General features: G+C 41.6%; 1 protein-coding gene across 1 annotated transcript in view; it reads right to left on the reverse strand.

The window, feature by feature from the left end:
- wdr32 (WD repeat domain 32) overlaps window positions 1-2,983 on the reverse strand; it is a 55,452-nt gene extending 52,469 nt beyond the window's left edge. The window contains exon 1 of the mRNA XM_048620517.1: window positions 2,573-2,983. Coding sequence (XP_048476474.1) covers window positions 2,573-2,835 — 263 coding nt within the window. The 5' untranslated portion in view covers window positions 2,836-2,983. The remainder of the gene's footprint in view (window positions 1-2,572) is intronic.
- Window positions 2,984-17,496: the final 14,513 nt, after the last annotated feature.

Genomic DNA, 17,496 nt, shown 5'->3' on the forward strand with positions numbered 1-17,496 from the left:
AGCCACCATGCCACCCCAGAGCAATGCATTTGACATAAGACTCCTTGGGCTTCAGTAAAGCTTTTGATAGGTCCCTCACGGAATTCTGATAATAAAGGCAGGAGTCCAAAGAACTGAAAGAAAGTTGGAAAATTGGATCCAGAGTTGTCTGAGTGGCAGGAAGCAGAGGTTAAGGGGTGTTTTTGAGACTGGAAGCCTGTGTTCAGTGTGGTTCTGTGGGACCCTGGCTGCTTGTGGTATATATAAACAATTTAGACTTGAATGTAGGTGAAGTGATGAGTAAGTAATTATACAAAAATTGGTGGGATGGTAAGTAGTGAAAAGGATAGCCTTAGACTCTAGAAGGATATAGACAGGATGGTCAGATGTGCTGATCAGTGATAAATCAGTTTCAGTCTAGATACGAGTGAAGTGGTGCACTTGGGCAAGACAAACCAGGCAAGGCAATGCATGATGAATGGTAGGACCTTGGGAACTAACAAGGATCAGAGGAGCCTTTGTATTCGTGCTCACCGGTCCCTTAAAATTGCAAGAAAGGTACATAAAGTAGTTAAGAAGTCATATGAATTCTTGCTTTTATTGGCAGAGGCATAGAGTTTAACAGCAGGGAAGTGATGCTGGAACTGTACAAAATGTTGTTTGGGAAACAGCTAGAATATTATGTACAGTTCTTGAATCCACATTATAGGAAGGACATGATTGCACTGGACAGTGCGCAGACAAGATTTGCCAGGATGTTGTTTGGGCTGGAGAACTTCGGTTATGAGGAGAAATTGCATAGACTACATAAGTTGTTTTTTTTTGGAGCAGGGGATCGGAAGAAGGATCGTGAATTGAGATGTATTAAATTATGAGGGCCATTGATAGGTTAAACAGGAAGAGACTTTTCCCCCTTGGTGGGGAAATCAACGACCAGGGACATACATTGAAGTTAAGGGGCAGGACATTTAGAGGCAATGATCTACCCCTCACAAATACATGCTGACTATCACGAATCAAACTGTGCCTTTCCAAGTGATCATAAGTCCTATCTCTCAGAGCCCTTTCCAATAATTTGCCCACCACTGACCTAAGACTAACTGGTCTGTAATTTCCAGGGTTATCCCTATTCCCTTTTTTGAACAAGGGAATGACGTTTGCCTTTCTCCAATCTTCCGGCACTATACCAGTGGACAGTGAGGACGAAATGATCATGGCCAAAGGTCCTGCGATCTCTTCCCTCGCTTCCAATAGAATCCTTGGATAAATCCCATCAGGCTTATCTAGACCACCTCTAATGCCAGTATTCTTACCTCAGATAAGGGGGCTAGAATTGCTCACAGTATTCCAGGTGTGGTCTGACCAGCGTGTTCTATAGTTTTAGCAAGAGCACTTATTTTTATATTCTAATCCCTTTGAAACGAAGGTCAGCATTCAAATTGTCTTTCCTACTACCTGCTGAATTTGCATTCTAACATTTTGTGATTTCTGCACAAACACTCCCAAATCCCTCGGTGTTGTAGGATTCGGCAATCTTTCTCCATCTAAATAATGTTCAGCTCTTCTATTCTTTTTGCAGAGTGGATAATTTCACATTTACCCACATAGTATTCAATTTGCCATGTTTTTGACCACTCCCTTAACCTTCTAAATCTCTCAACAGACTTTATGTCACTCTCACCACTTTCTTTCCCACGTATTTTGTGTCATCGAAAAATCTGGCTATTGTAAATTAATTTTTCTCATTCATAATTATGGTTTCTGCACTCATCCCTGTGACACACCACTAGTTACAGGTTGCCATCCTGCAAACATCCCAATTTTCTGTCTTCTATTAGTTAGCCGATTTTCTATCCATGTTAATACGTTACCTCCAGCACCATGGCTACTTACTTTATTAAGTAGCCTAATATGCTGTACTTTATCAAATGCCTTCTGGAAACCCAAATACATAACATACACTGCTCCCCCTTTATTTATCCTGCTAGTTACCATCTTGAAGAATTCCATCAAATTTGTTAGGCATGATTCCTCTTCATGAAGCAATGCTGACTGCTTGATTGTATTTTGATTTCTAAATGCACTACTATTACATATTTTATAACAGACTCTAACGTTTTGCCAATGACAGTTATCGAGCTAACTGGCCCCACGGTTAGCTGTCTTTTTAATCTCCTTCCCGTTCTGAATAAAGGTCAGTTTACCAAACTTTCAACAATTTTTCAAAACCTAATGTTTCTCGGAAGGTTACTATCTGGGCATCCACTACAGAACACAAGAAAGAGGAAACGAAGTGGGCCCTTCATGGCCAGTCCACCATTCAAAACGATCGTGGCTGGTTCTTGTGCACTATTCTTGTATCCCTCGATGTTTTTAAGACGTAGAAATTTATTTACCGGTCTTAAACCCACGAAGACTGAGCTTCCATAGCACTCTTTAGGGGGAAAAAGAAAGATTTACTCCCTCGGACAAGAAGATTTTCTCCTCGGGGTAAATGGCCTGCCCTTATTCAGAGACAAACTCCCTTGGTCGTAAGACTTGCCCTGGAAAGGAGGCGGTGGGAGTAGGTTGCAATCCCGCTGCCGTTCCTTACCCGTCAGGTGAGTACTCCAGGTTGAAGGCGGCTCCATGGGTCTTGGTGCTGAGAGTTACCGAGTCGGCGGGGTTCATGGAGCCGTATAGACTGGTCATGATGCAGTAGGTCTCCCGCCCGGGGTCCACCAGCGGCCCGAGGCCGCGGCCCATCGAACGGCCGTGGACCCAGGCGAACACACCACTCTGGCGGTGGCGGTAGCGGTAGCGACGAGTCGGCGGGCCTGGTTCCTGGGACGGAGACAGCGGTGTCTTCCCGCTCATAGCGGCCCCGGAGCTCTGGCTGCGCACATACACCGACCGTCACAACCACCTTGTTTCTGGTGTCTCCTCACTCTGTTCCGGGCCACCACACCGACCCCCTAAACAAACGTTCCCTCAGGGAGGAGCTCATCAAAAACAGTGACAATTACAGCAAAACCACAACTTCATTACTGGTAAGTAATTATAAATTTGAATACCTGTTCTAAATTGTTTTCAAATTAAAGGTAAATAGGAGAAATACTTTACAGGGTAAAAAATCTAAAGACCAGTCGGAAATTAAAAAAATATTAAATTGAGATGCGGGGACAAGTGATGTATTGCACCGACATGATGTAACAGCTGGTCAACGCCTTTGTGGCTCATTGAGACTCCCATCTGTAACAAGTTTTAGTTGCTGCAGGAACTCTGGCTCTGAGTTGAAGAACTGGAATATGAGCTTGGAACACTGGGGCACGTCAGGAAGCAGGAGCGTTACATTGCTTTTCTGAAGAAGGGTCATAGAACATAGAACAGTATAGCCCCTTCGGCCCACGATGTTGTGCTGAACTTTTACCCTAATCCTAAGGTCTATCTAACGTCCACCGCTACCTTATACTATCATCCATATGCCTATCTAATAGCCGCTTAAATGCTCCTAATGAGGCCGACTCCACTACCCTCTCCGGCAATGCATTCCACGTCCCAACCACACTCTGAGTAAAGAACCTACCTCTGACGTCTCCCCGATATCTACCTCCACTCACTTTAAAACTACGCCCCCTCGTAATAGCTACCTCCACACTAGGAAAAAGTCTCTGGCTGTCTACTCTATCTATACCTCTGATCATTTTGTACACCTCTATCAAGTCACCTCTCATCCTTCGTCGTTCTAAAGAGAAAAGCCCTAGCTCTCTCAACCTTTCCTCATATGACCTTCCCTCCATTCCAGGCAACTTCCTGGTAAATCTCCTCTGCACCTTTTCCAACGCTTCCACATCTTTCCTGTAATGAGGCGACCAGAACTGGACACAATACTCCAGATGTGGCCGAACCAGGCTTTTGTATAGCTGGAGCATAACTTCACGGCTCTTGAACTCAATCCCTCTATTAATGAAAGCTAACATAGCATACGCCTTCTAAACAACTCCATCCACCTGGGTGGCAGCTTTCAGAGAACTGTGGACATGAACCCCAAGATCCCTCTGCTCCTCCACACTGCCAAGAATCGTTCCGTTAACCCTGTGTTCTGCTTTCAAGTTTGTCCTTCCAAAATGAATCACCTCACACTTTTCAGGGTTAAACTCCATCTGCCACTTCTCAGCTCAGCTCTACATCCTATCAATGTCCCTTTGTAACCTAGAACAGCCCTCTGCACTGTCCACAACGCTACCCACCTTTGTATCATCCGTGAACTGACTAATCCACCCTTCCACTCCTTCATCCAAATCATTTACAAAAATCACAAATAGAAGAGGACCCAGAACAGATCCTTGAGGTATACCACTTGTAACTGAGCACCATGTTGAATATTTTCCGTCCACTACCACCCTTTGTCTTCTAAGGGTCAGCCAATTCTGAATCCAATCTGCCACATTACCCCCATCCCATGCCTCCTTACCTTCTGCATGAGCCTACCATGGGGAACCTTATCAAACGCCTTTCTTAAATCCATGTATACCACATCCACTGCCCAACCTTCATCCACGTGTTTGGTCACCTCTTCAAATAATTCAGTAAGGTTTGTGAGGCATGATCTACCCCTCACAAATCCATGCTGACTATCACGAATCAAACTGTGCCTTTCCAAGTGATCACATATCCTATCTCTCAGAGCCCTTTCCAATAATTTGCCCACCACTGACGTAAGACTAACTGGCCTGTAATTTCCGGGTTTATCCCTATTCCCTTTTTTTGAACAAGGGAATGACGTTTGCCCCTCTCCAATCTTCCGACACTATACCTGTGGACAGTGAGGACGAAAAGATCATTGCCAAAGGCCCTGCGATCTCTTCCCTTGCTTCCCATAGAATCCTTGGATAAATCCCATCAGGCCCGGGGGATTTAGCAATCTTCAAGTTCCTCAAAATTCCTAGTACATCTTCCTTACTGACATTGACCTCTTCTAGCCTGCCAGCCTGTTTCACACTGTCCTCCTCTACAACTAGGTCCCTCTCAGTTGTGAATACTGAAGAAAAGTATTCATTAAGGACCTCATTCAATGTGATCATGGCTGATCATGCAATCTCAATATCTCATTCCTCCCTTCTCTCCATACGCTTGATCCCTTTGGGCCACATCCAGCTCCCTCTTGAATATATGTAATGAACTGGCCCCAACAGCTTCCGGTGGGAGAGAATTCCATAGGTTCACAACTCTCTGGGTGAAGAAATTCTTCCTCATCTCAGTCCCAAATGGCTAACCCCTTACGCTTAGACTGTGACCCCTAGTTTTGGACTCCCTCAACATCGGGAAGATTCTACTGGTATCTAGCCTGTCCAGTCCTTTACTGTCACATGTACTCAAATGAGTACAGTGAAAAGTTTATAAGTTGCCACTTACAGTGCCAGCTTAGGAACAAAGTTATGTGGCAAAGCTGCTAGTGCAGAAGAGGAGCATGTGATGGCATTTACCCCCATCGTAAAAAAATTAATTGACAAAGAAGGCTACAACTTAGATCAAATTTTCAATTTGGATGAGACAGATTTATATCGGAAGCGAATGCCATCAAGAACCTACGTTTCTATGAATGAAGCACATGCTCCAGGCTTTAGGGTGGTGAAGGATCGTATGACTGTGCTGCTGGGTGCCAATGCCAGTGAAGACTTAAAGCTTAAGCCTGTGGTGGTATACCACTCTGCCAACGCCTGAGCCTTGAAAGGTTACCTTAAGTCTATTCTAGGCATCCCATTTAGGTCAAGCAAAAGAAGTTGGATGACGGGTTAAATTTTTCTCTGATCTTATTGTTGATGTTTTGGAAGTTGTTTTAAGAAAGTATTGCAGGAAAAAAATTGGATTTCAAGTATCTCCTCTTCCTGGATATTGCACCAAGCCATCCTCCCACCGTTGGTGAGATTTCTGAAAACATCAAAGTACTATTTCTACCACCAAACACAACCTCTCTCCTTCAACCCATGAACCAAGGTACAGAGCAGCTTTTAAAGCTTATTAATTAAGGTGCACTTTTAAAAGGGTGATGGCAGCACTGAGGGGAATAAGGACAATGTTCTTCAATTTTGGAAGAGCTTTAACATCAAGAATGCAATTGACATTATCGTGGAGGCCTGGGGTGACGTCAGTAGGAATGCTTGCATGCAGTTTGATGGAAGCTTCTCCCAGATTTTTTTCAAGATTTTAAAGGCTTTGATCTGTTGGAGGAGCTCCCAAGAATCAAAGAACATTGATTTGGATTTTGGATTTGAAGAAGTGGAGAGTGAGGATGTTGAAGAGCTGCTCGAGTCCCACTGTGAAAACCTGTCTATAGCTAATCTACAACAAGTTGTCACTGAGGGGGAAGTGGAAGCTGGAGATGAAGTAGTAGTAGTCCAGGATGCAGCACCATGCGAGCTTTCCACTTCTGTTTTGTCTTCTATCCTGAGGGAAATTGAGAAGCAGTTGCAGCTCTTAGAGAACAAAGATTACAATACAGAACGCAGCAGGGTAGCAGTTGGTAGAATAAGATCTTATTTGCCACCCTATGAACAGCTCCTTCATGAAAGAAGAAAAAGGGCAAAGCAGCATAAAACTGGATGTCTTTTTTAAGCCAAACCCCAAGAAACAGTCAGAAGACAATGAACCACAGCCATCCACTTTTGGATTAACAATTTTTCACCCTAAGCCCGCAACCACAACTGCACCTGAAGATGATGATGATGATGACGATGATGACGATGATGACCCTCAGCTCCTGCACTAACAACAGAGCTACCTCAAAACGTTTTCCTCACCAAGTTTTCTTGACATTTTTTTAAGGTAAGGTGTTAAATTTATTTTTATTTCATTATTAAATATGAATTAAACATTCATTCAAACTGTACTGTCCTTTGTGTTAGGCTTTTGAGGGATTTTTTGGTCGTTGGCCCTAACCCCGCTTTTCCCATAGGCCCTGTTATTTCTATAGCGCGATGTTGTGCAGGAACACAGCTATTGATTACAGCGGAACTGACTGTACAACTTCAGTTACAGATTAGTGACAGTGTAACAATGTCACCAACATATTACGTCATATTAGGTACAGAGTACCTAGGTATAATCCTTAGTTACAGAACAGAGAAGTGAAGAAAAAGAAGTTACATTACAGCTATACACATCATAATCTGTCTCCAAGGGATCTCCACAGCAGACCAGACCAGGGGACCTCCACGTGGTTTGACTGCTGGCTGTCGCCACACTCCACACCGGGCCACTGCCGCTGTCAGCACACTCCGCATCAGGCCGTTCACTGCCAGCACACTCCGCTGCCTCTGCTTCACACTGGGCCGCTGGTGTGCTCTCTTCATTGGGTCACTAAAGAAATAAGAAGTTTATAAATGCTTAGGGTTAGGTGAATGGGACAAAAACTGGCAGAAGAAGGTAATGTGAATAAGGAAGGCAAATATAATTTGGCATTTATTGCTAAAAGGATAGAGTATAAAAAGTAGGGAAGTGTTGTTTTAACCATACAAGGCATTAGTGAGACCACACTTGGAATTCCGCATGTAGTTTTGACCCCATTACTTGAGGAATGTAGTTGCAATAGAGGCAATTCATAGGAGGTTCGCTAGATTGATTCCAGACATGGGGAGTTTGTTTTATGAAGAGAGTGAGCAGTTTAGGCCTATGATCCCTGGAGTTTAGAAGAATGAGAGATCTAATTGTCATAAATAAAATGCTAAAAGGAATTGACAAAGTAGACATGGAGAGGATGTTTCCTCTTAGGGGGCAATTTAGAACGAGAGATCATAGTTTTAGAATAAGGGTAGCAGAATCATTTAAAACTGAGATGAGGAGGAATTACTTCTCTTAAAAGGTCAGAAAATCTATGGAATTCAGTATGTCAAGAGTGTGGCCAATGCCAGGACATTGAGTAAATTTGAGGAGGACATAGATTTTTAATTAGATATGGGTTAAGGGGTTCTGGGGAAATAGGCAGGAAAATGGAGTTGAGGCCAAGTTGAGATCAACCATGGGCACAATAAATGGCAGGGCAGGCTTAAGGAGCTGAATTTGCCTACTCCTGTTTCTAGTTCTTGCCATGAATCATAACATGTCTCATTTCATTTGATTTTTGCTATCAATCTGGACAGGTGAAACAGTCTCAATAATAAACATTTGCCAACCAATTTCAGTTCTGAAGTTATCCTTGACTCAAAATGATTCCAGTTTCATTTGTCACAGATGTTGCCAAACCTGCTGCGTTTCTCCAGCATTTACTACATTTGTTTCAGATTTGCTGTTGAGATGTCAAACTGTCTCCCAGTCCGATTTCGTGCATAGTAACACTATTGAAAATCTTTATTGCAGAAAGCACACATGAAAAACAGCATTGCTGAGGAACACAACCTTGCGTTATTCCACTCAGTCTTGGGAATTAATCTCATGTCATTTTACTGTAGGTGACTCTTCACTGCATGCCCTATCCCCATAATCCCACATTTACCATGGCTAATTCACAGTGTCCAGAGATTTGCAGACTACAGACAATTTAGCATAGCCAGTTAACCTAACCTGCACATTTTTGGACTGTGGGAGGAAACTGGAGCACTAGGACGGAACCACGCAGGCATGGAGACAATGTGCAAACTCCACAGTCACTCGAGATTGGAATTGAACTCAGGACCCAGGTGTTGTGAAGCAGCAGTGCCAACATGGTACCTCACAAGAGGATAAGTCATGAGACAAGAACCCATGGTGTTGGAGGTAGTGCTTTGGCATGGAAAGAGAATTGGCTAATGGGCAAGAAACAGCAAGTGGGAATAAAGGGTTCTTTTACAAGTTGTTAACATGTAACCATTGGTTTCCACAGGGATCAGTGGTGGAACCACAGGCGTTTATAATATAAGTTATGATTTGGGGGAAGGAAATAAATATACTGTAGCCAAATTTGCATTTGACACAAAAAATAGGTGAAAAGGCAGATTGTGAGAGGGATACAAATAGCTGTCAGAGAGATATTGATCGGTTAAGAAAGTGGCAAATGGACTACAATATGGGAAGATGTGAAATTGTTCATTTTAGAAAGGAGAACAAAAGAACAGATTATTATACAAATGGAGAAAAACTGCAGGAAGTTACAACACAAAGAGACTCGGGAGTTCTTGTGCATGAAACACAATGCTAGTGCACAGAAGCAGCAGGTAATCAGAAAGGCTAATGGAATATTGGCCTTTATTTCAAGGGGTTTGGAACATAACAGTAAGGAGGTCTTACTGCAATTGTACAGGGTGCTGGTGAGTTGGAGACAGTAAATACTGCAGATGCCAGAAGCCAGATCAATAGACATGAAGCTGAAAAAGCACAGCAGGTCAGACAGCAACCGAGGAGCAGGAAAGTCACCGTTTCGTGCCGAAACACTGCATGAGTCCTGATGAAGAGTTTCGGCCCAAAACGTTGACTTTCCTGTTCCTCGGATGCTGTCTGACCTGCTGTCCTTTTCCAGCTTCACGTCTATTGACTGAAAGTGCTGGTGAGATCACATCTGGGGTACTGAGCATAATTTTTGGTCCCCTTATTAAATTTCGTTGGAGGCAGTTCAGAGAAGGTTCACGAGGATGATCCCTGATGTGGAGGGATTTCTTATGAACAAAGGCTAAACAGGTTGGGACACTGCTTGCTGGACTTTAGAAGAATGAGAAACGATCAATGTCTCAACAAGATCGTGTTGATGCTTAAGGGGCTTGACAACAGGATAAATATTGAGAGCATGTTTCCCCTCATTGGTCCTAGACTCTTCAGAGTGCATAATCTCAGAATAACGAGGCACCAATTTAAGGCTAAAATAAGGAGAAATTTCTTCTGAGGGTGGAGTGTCTTTGAAACCCCTTGCCACAGACAGCTGAAAGGGTAGAGGCCTAGTGTGTATTTAAGGCTGAGATAGGTTCTTGATCAGTAGGAGAATCAAGGATTATGGGGAAAAGCCAGGGAAGTGGAAATGAGGCTGTGAATCAGTTATGTTCCTGTGGAATGGCAGAGCAGGCTTGAGGGGCCAAATGGCCTACTCTTGTTCTTATTTCTTATAGTCTTAAAAGCAATTTCAACACAAATTCATTCTTTTTGTTTCATGCACCTGCCATGTCTAATTGTTGTCATTTGGAATTTATTGCCTGAAAGGATGTGGCAGATTCAATAGAAAATTCAAAAGGAACGAAAACAGAAATTGCTGGAAAAGCTCAGCAGGTCTGGGAGCATCTGCAGAGAGAAATCAGAGTTCACATTTCAGGTCCAGTGACCCTCCTGTAATTCAAAAGGAAATTGGATAAATACTTCAAAGGGACAAAATGCTGGGTTGAGAGCAAATAGCAGCAAGTGAAACTAATTAACTGTACATTTCAAAGAGGTGCTTCCTGTATTGCACCATTCCATGCTCTGAAAAGACAAGTTATTTGGGACAGGCTCCACAAGACATAAGCATTTCATACCCAAGTTCTCTTCCAAGCAAGCAGGGGTATCAAAATATCTTTCTAGTACAATCAAACCCTTTGGCCCAATAAGTCCCTGTTAGGGCTACCCATAGCTGAAACAGCATAAAATGGCTGGGGAAGATTTTTAGCAGAAACAGGAACTTGTCTAGTTTGATACTTAAAACTATAAGCTAGAGTATTTAGATGCCTTCATAGAGGGAGTACATCAAGATTGCAAGACACACAAATGATTTTGTGAAAGGCACACAATGGACTCTGATAAAACAGAGTAAATGCAGGTGCTTGCACAGAGACAGTTTGATAAAGAACATTCTTGAGAAATGCAAATAGAAGCCTTCGTACAGGGTTGGTGCAAAGTCTGGCACGGATTGTGAGATAGAAGGGTAAGAGTAATCATAGCCTCAGCTTATACACGTGGAAGACATTTTTTATGTAAATGCATTGAGATTTAACTGCATTTCCATGGATATTCAAAGTAAGATAGATAGTAGCCCCTTTGCCATTAGACGAGGGGGGGGGGGGGGGTGTGTGTGTGTGCCGAATAACTGGTCCAGGAGCTGAAGCCTGGAATATGGTCAAACCGTTTTATGAAGGTCCAAGGCTAAGTGATAATGGTGTCTGATAACCATCATGAAATCATAGGAAGAGAGAAGTGTCCATCAAGTGATTGTGCAGTCACATGATTAACCGATTGGATGTTTATATGATCAGTCAATAACGATTGGTTTGGAACAGCCAAAAAGAGCTAAAAGCAAATGTATATTTCCCTTTATTCAGTGGTAAAGCTTTTAGACAGCAGGGATTTTCTTCCCATTGGTGTAAAACAAAGCCCTGGGATAATGAAGTATACCTGGATATCAAGTGATTGATTTAGTCATTCCACCAAACTGTCCCCATCATAGTTACCCTTAAGATTGTGATTGGCAAATAATCACACTTATGCAACCAGTTTGCATATCCCCATCCTATTCTCAAATACTGATATAGTTTCCATCAGAATCACAAATCCAGTTACTAGTTCCATAAATTCAGTTTACGCAGTAAGTATGTCCTCTTTTTTAAAAAATGTGCCTTACATGAATCCTCATCTGATCCCATCAATGACTAGAATCAGCTTCTATCTACCTACATATCCTTTCACATTTTTAAATTATTTAAAGTTATTAGTGACAAATGTAAGAAATCACACGCTACCAGGTTACAGTCCAACAGGTTTGTTTGAAAACACAAGCTTTTGGCGTCTTACTCCTCCTTCATGTATTAGTGACAGAGGTAGTATCAGACACAGAATTTATAAGTAAAAGATCAAAAGGGTCAAACCACTGCTGAGGTTGCGCTAAACAAACCTAAGGGTTGACCCTTTGATCTTTTACTTATAAATTCTGTGTCTGATACTACCTCTGTCACTAACACATGAAGGGAGGAGTGAGATTCCAAAAGCTTGTGTTTTCAAATAAAGCTGTTGGACTATAACCTGCTGTCATGTGCTTTCTGACCTTGTCCACCCCAGTCCAACACAGCACTTCCACATAGTGATAATGTAGATTAAGAAGGACATAAAAGGACAATGTAAGCAAAGAAACTTAAAATTTTTCAACTCTTCCCATTGCCAGGCATCTAGTGAGACTTTTCTGTCATTATTTAGATTTGTTCTAAGGAAGATCTACAGTCAGATTAAGAGGTCTAAGCAGTTGCTGATATTGAACCAAAAGAAAATACGCAATGTATAAGCCCAAAAACATGACAAGCACTGCAGAGTATCTTGCTCTATAAAATAAAACACAGCAAATAAAAGTTCTTCAACTATCTGGTAAATTGATAGGACACTCAAGCAAGATGGTCAACGATCCTTCATTTTCATGTGTATGCAAGGAGGGTTAATACGAAGAGGGCATTCGGCTTACTCCATCATTCAGTATGATCGTTACTGATCCAACACTTCAATCCCATTCCAACCCTATAAATTTGATTATTAATGGCATAAAGGGTTAATCAAATTCTACTTTAAAATATATTTAAAGTCAGCGTTTCCACAGCCTTCAGAGGAGAGAATTCCAAAAGATTCACCATTGTCTGAATAAAAATCATTCTCCTAATCTCAATCCCAAATGGCATTGGTTCTAATTGAAAAATAAGAGCCAAAGGGCATCAACTCCCCAATCAAGGAAAATGTCTGCGTCTACCCTGTCTACAGCTTCCTGGATAGTGGTATGGTGTTAACAGCACTGAACTGATAATCCAGAATCCCAGCGTAATGGTCTGAGGACATATGTTTGAATCCCATAATGGTGGATGGTATAATTTGAATTTTCTTTTAAGTCCAGAATTGAAAAGCTTGTCTGGATCATTAATGTCTTTTAGGGAAGAAAATCTGCCACCTTCAGCTGGTCTGGCTGATCAATCTGCAAAACTTTCAGTTGCCTTTCTGGCAGTTAGGGATAAGCAATAAATGCTGGCTGAACCGGTGATATCCACATCCCATAAACAAAAAAGAAAAAACAAAATCCCTATCACTTTCAGTACTTTTATAGGTTTCAATGAGATGATGACTTCTAATTCTTCAAAACTCCACAGAATACAAGTTTTGCATAATCACTCCTCATAGGACAATCCCATCAACCCAGGAACAAGTTTACTGAACCTTTCCTGAAATACGGAGACCAAAATTGTACAGTACTCAAGCTGCAGTCTAACCAAGCTCCTATACAATTGATAAGCAAGAACAGAATAGGAATGCAGTCTAGCACATGCAAAAATGGACTGTAAAAGTTTGACAGATAAATGAGAAACATTTAGCCAAGGCAAATGTGGGCCCATTGAAAGGAGTCAGGACAGTTCATAATGGGGAAAATAGTGGCAGAGAAGCCAAATAATTACTTTGCATGTTTGTTTTCATAAGAAAGATAACAATACCCCAGAATTGGAGATCCAAGTGACAAGGGAGAATGAGGAGATAAAGGAAATTTGTAGGAGTGTAGAAATGAACGCTTTAATGAAGATCTGTAGCTTGAGTTGGGGTTGGAGTTGTTGGTTGGTTCGCCGAGCTGACTGGTTTTCATGCAAACGTTTCATCTCCCTTCTAGGTGACATCAGTGCTGTGTAGCCTCCATTGAAGCGCGTTGTTCTGTCCCACTCTAAATTTATATTGTCTGGTCTGTCATGGTGGGCAGTCTTGTTTCCAGTTTTGTACCGTAGCGATATGTAGATGGGGTCTATTTCAACTTGTTTGTTAATGCATCGGTGGTTGAAAACCAGGCCTCTAGGAATTCTCACGCTTGTCTTTGTCTTATTTGTCCCAGTACTGTAACTTTTTGCCAGTTAAATTGATGTCCTTCTATGTCAGTGTATTGAAACGAGGGAAGAGTTGGTCATGCTGTTTTGCTGCGAGTTGGTGTTCACATATCTTGAAGGCGAGTTTTCTGCCTGTCTGTCCCATAGTGTTTCTCGCAGCTGCTGCATGGTATTTTATATCACATTTGTCCTGCTCATTGGGGTATGGAGTCTCTTGTCTTTGGAGAGTAGCTGGCAAAGTGTGGCTGTTGGTTTGTGTGCTATCCTTACTTAAAGAGGTCATAGGAGTCTTGTAGTCAGTGCAGATGTGTTTCTAACATTGGCAATCCTACCTTGTCTGTTGGGGACATACAGTGTCTTCCTGGGGTTGTTAGTTTGCCAGACATCGGCGATGAAGCTGTTAGGATAACCCTGGTTTGCAAAGACTCTGTATAGGTTCCTCTTCGTTTTTGCACAGCTCTGGATGTTGCAGTGAGTTATTACATGTTTAAACAGAGTCTTGACAGCTCCGTTTGTGGATTGGGTGGTCACTGTTGTAATTCAGGATTTGGTCTGTGTGTGTAGTCTTTGTATATGCTGGTAAGGAATTCACCGTTGTTTGTTTGTTTCACCATTATGTCTAGAAATGGGAGTTTTATTGTTGCGCTTCCCTGGTGAACTTGATCTCGGTGAACATGCTGTTAATAACGTGGTGTGTTTCTTCTAACTTTGCTCGTTTAATGATCACGAAGGTACCGTCCATAGTTTAGGCTGGATCTGGGGGAGGGCTGTGCATTCCAGTTTTTCCACAACAGCTTCCGCTGTGAGCCCCGAGATGGGTAAACCCAAGGGCATTCCACTAAATTTGTTCGTAGACCTGGCCGAAGACGAAGTGGGGGGCAAAGTATAGGTCCAGTAACTTTAGTACGTTGTCCTTACTGATGGTTTCACGGGTTTGTGTTTTTGGATTGTCCAGTAACGTGACCGGTGTCTCCTTTGCTAGTGTCACATCAAAAGATGACCAGTGCTGTAACGTCAAAGAATACAATCATTTCTTCCTTGTCGATTTTTATGTTCCTGATGTTGTCCAGGAATTCTAGTGCTGAATGTATGGAGTGGGTTGATCAATTAGTGAGGTGTTTTAGTCTCTGTTGTAATTCCTCGGTTAGCCTGCAAGTTGTTGTGTCTGGCAGGCAAACTACAGGTCTGAAGGGAATTTCAGGTTTGTGTACTTTGGGTAGTCCGTAGAGTCAGGGGGTGTTTGATCCATCAGGTTTCATTTTTAGGAAGTTTGTTCTTGTTATTTGTCCTGCCAGTTGTAATTTCATCAGTGTGTGTAGGTGATTCTGCTCCCTAGCTGTGGTGTGGTGTTGGACTCCCTCGGTTAGTAAGTGTTGGTACCTGTAATTAGTTTGTGCGCCTTATCAATGTAGTCCGATTTCTTCATTATAGCTGTCAAGCAGCCTTTGTCTGCCAGTAAGAATATGTTGTTCCTGTCCTTCTTTAGTCCTTTGAGAGCTTTTCTTTCTGATGTGTTGAGTATGTTTGCCTGGCTTCTCCTGTTCAGTGTAGGGACTATGGCTTGTTGTGTTTCATTAGATTTCGAGTCCAATAGATTTCAGTGTGGCCTCGAACGTAGCCAGGAAATCTGTTTTGTTGGTGTCCTTATAATTATAGTTTAGGATGTCCTATATTAGGATAGCTTTCCTGGTATGTGTAAGGTGTCTGTCTGATAAATTTCTTATCCATGTGTCTGGTTTGTTCTTGTCATTGCTATGCATCAGTTTTGTCAGTTTTTCTTGTAGTTAGAGTCACTTCTTGGTTCTGGTCCTGTTTTGCTTGACCCTAAAGAGCCTGTTCAAGAGTTGATGTCCATTGTTGGTTGGTCGAGCTCAGGTATAGAGATTTTTGACGTGAGATTTTTCGTTCATATTTGTAGCAGGGGTTATGAGCATCCTGCAGCCATTACAGTAGTACAAAGTTCCAGTACTAAGACAAGCAAGACAAAGACAAGCATGAGAATTCCTGGAGGCCTGGTTTTCAACCACTGACACATTAACAAACATGTTGAAATAGACATCATCCACATACCACGACAGTACAAAACTGGAAACAAGACTGCCCACCATGACAGACCAGAAAATATAAATTTAGATCGGGACAGAACAACACGCTTCAACAGAGGGTACACAGCACTGATGATGTCACCTAGAAGAGAGGTGAAAACGCTTGCATGAAAACCAGTCAGCTCGGCGAACTAACCAACTCCAGAGTGGAAATTAACAGGCTGAAAGTTGATAAATCCCCAGGACCTGAGTCTACATTTCAGAGCAATGAAGACGACAGCTATAGAGCTGGTCAGTAGACACACATGCAGAAGATATGTATGGTCACTGTCTTGTCCACGATGGTACTGCCCACTTCTATAGATCACCCTACTCTAACTTTATGAAAATTACTGCTGATTCTTATTTACTGGAATTTAGGCATAAATACTTGAACTACCAAATCAAATTAACTGAAACAAAATCCCAGTTCTCTTTTCTTAAAAACTGCATCCAACTGGTGGATATTCTTACTATTTCCTTTATAGTTCCCAAAATTAATTGTTCCAGTCAAAGCCTTAACCTTTCTATAATCAGTCACATCTGCATTTTCCTTTCACTTTCCTGTACAAATTCCAGAATTGATATTCAATTACAGCCTAACAAAATAATCCAAGTTCTGAGAACAAATTTCTTATTTGTTCTGACGTATCCATTATTATCCAACAAAGCATTCTTAAAATGAAATATTATTTGATTTCAAGCAATTATATATCTTGCCCATTCAGTCTTTATACTTAAGCATCCAGATTTCTGAAAGTAACTTGCGAAATTCCATTAGGTATTTCATATCTGTCTCACTACCCGGCATCTCCCATCCTGAGACGGCTTCAGATTCTTTGAATCGTGAACATATCCATCCAGCACAGGTATTCTGTCCAAAGTGTGCGTGCATGTGTTCCTGCTGATCAGGATTCTATTGGAGCACAACTCAACACATGAACAAGAAACTCAGTACACAGGTCAATCATCATTTATTTTCATGTGTATACAAGGAAAGCTGGTCATCATCATACAGTATAAAACCAACTCTGCAAAGTTACAGATACCTCCAAGCTTAATACAAACGTTACATATTTCAATTCCCACATCTTTGTCCAGATGTCTTACATTATCTACTGTTTTCCCACAATTAACATGGGTAAAATATTGCTCCTACATTACCAGCCTTGACAGTTTGCATGTTTTTGTCTGTTATCCAGTCTTTGTACATCAATAGCTCTCATTGTTTTTGCTAAAACTTACAATGATGACAAAAAGTTTAGCCCTTAACTCAATCCTTTCAGCCTATAAAAAGGATAGAAGATAAAAGGTGGTGGAATAGTATTTGAATTAGTTACGGTCAGCTTCTGACAGTTGAGTTTTCTATCTCGTGGATCACAATTAATTTATTCCATACTAGCTAGAATTAAATTGGTTAAATGTTAATCTTAAATGAGAATTCACTTGACCTGTAACCTGTAGATATTCTTGATTGCATTTATTAATATTCATTAAAATTCAAGTCCTGCAAAACTAAATTTAATGAAGTGTGCAATTATAAAAATAACTGGAACTGTTGTTAGCCCATGTTATCAATTGGAGCTATGTATTTTCAACTTATTTTCTTCACACTCCTCTTAATTCCCATTTAAATGCCGTAGTCACAGCCCTGATAGCCAAAGTATTCTTTGTTCAAGTTACCCGTTGCA

Source organism: Rhincodon typus, chromosome 1 (assembly GCF_021869965.1).
Source record: "Rhincodon typus isolate 14 chromosome 1, sRhiTyp1.1, whole genome shotgun sequence".
In the NCBI taxonomy this organism is placed as follows: domain Eukaryota; kingdom Metazoa; phylum Chordata; class Chondrichthyes; order Orectolobiformes; family Rhincodontidae; genus Rhincodon; species Rhincodon typus.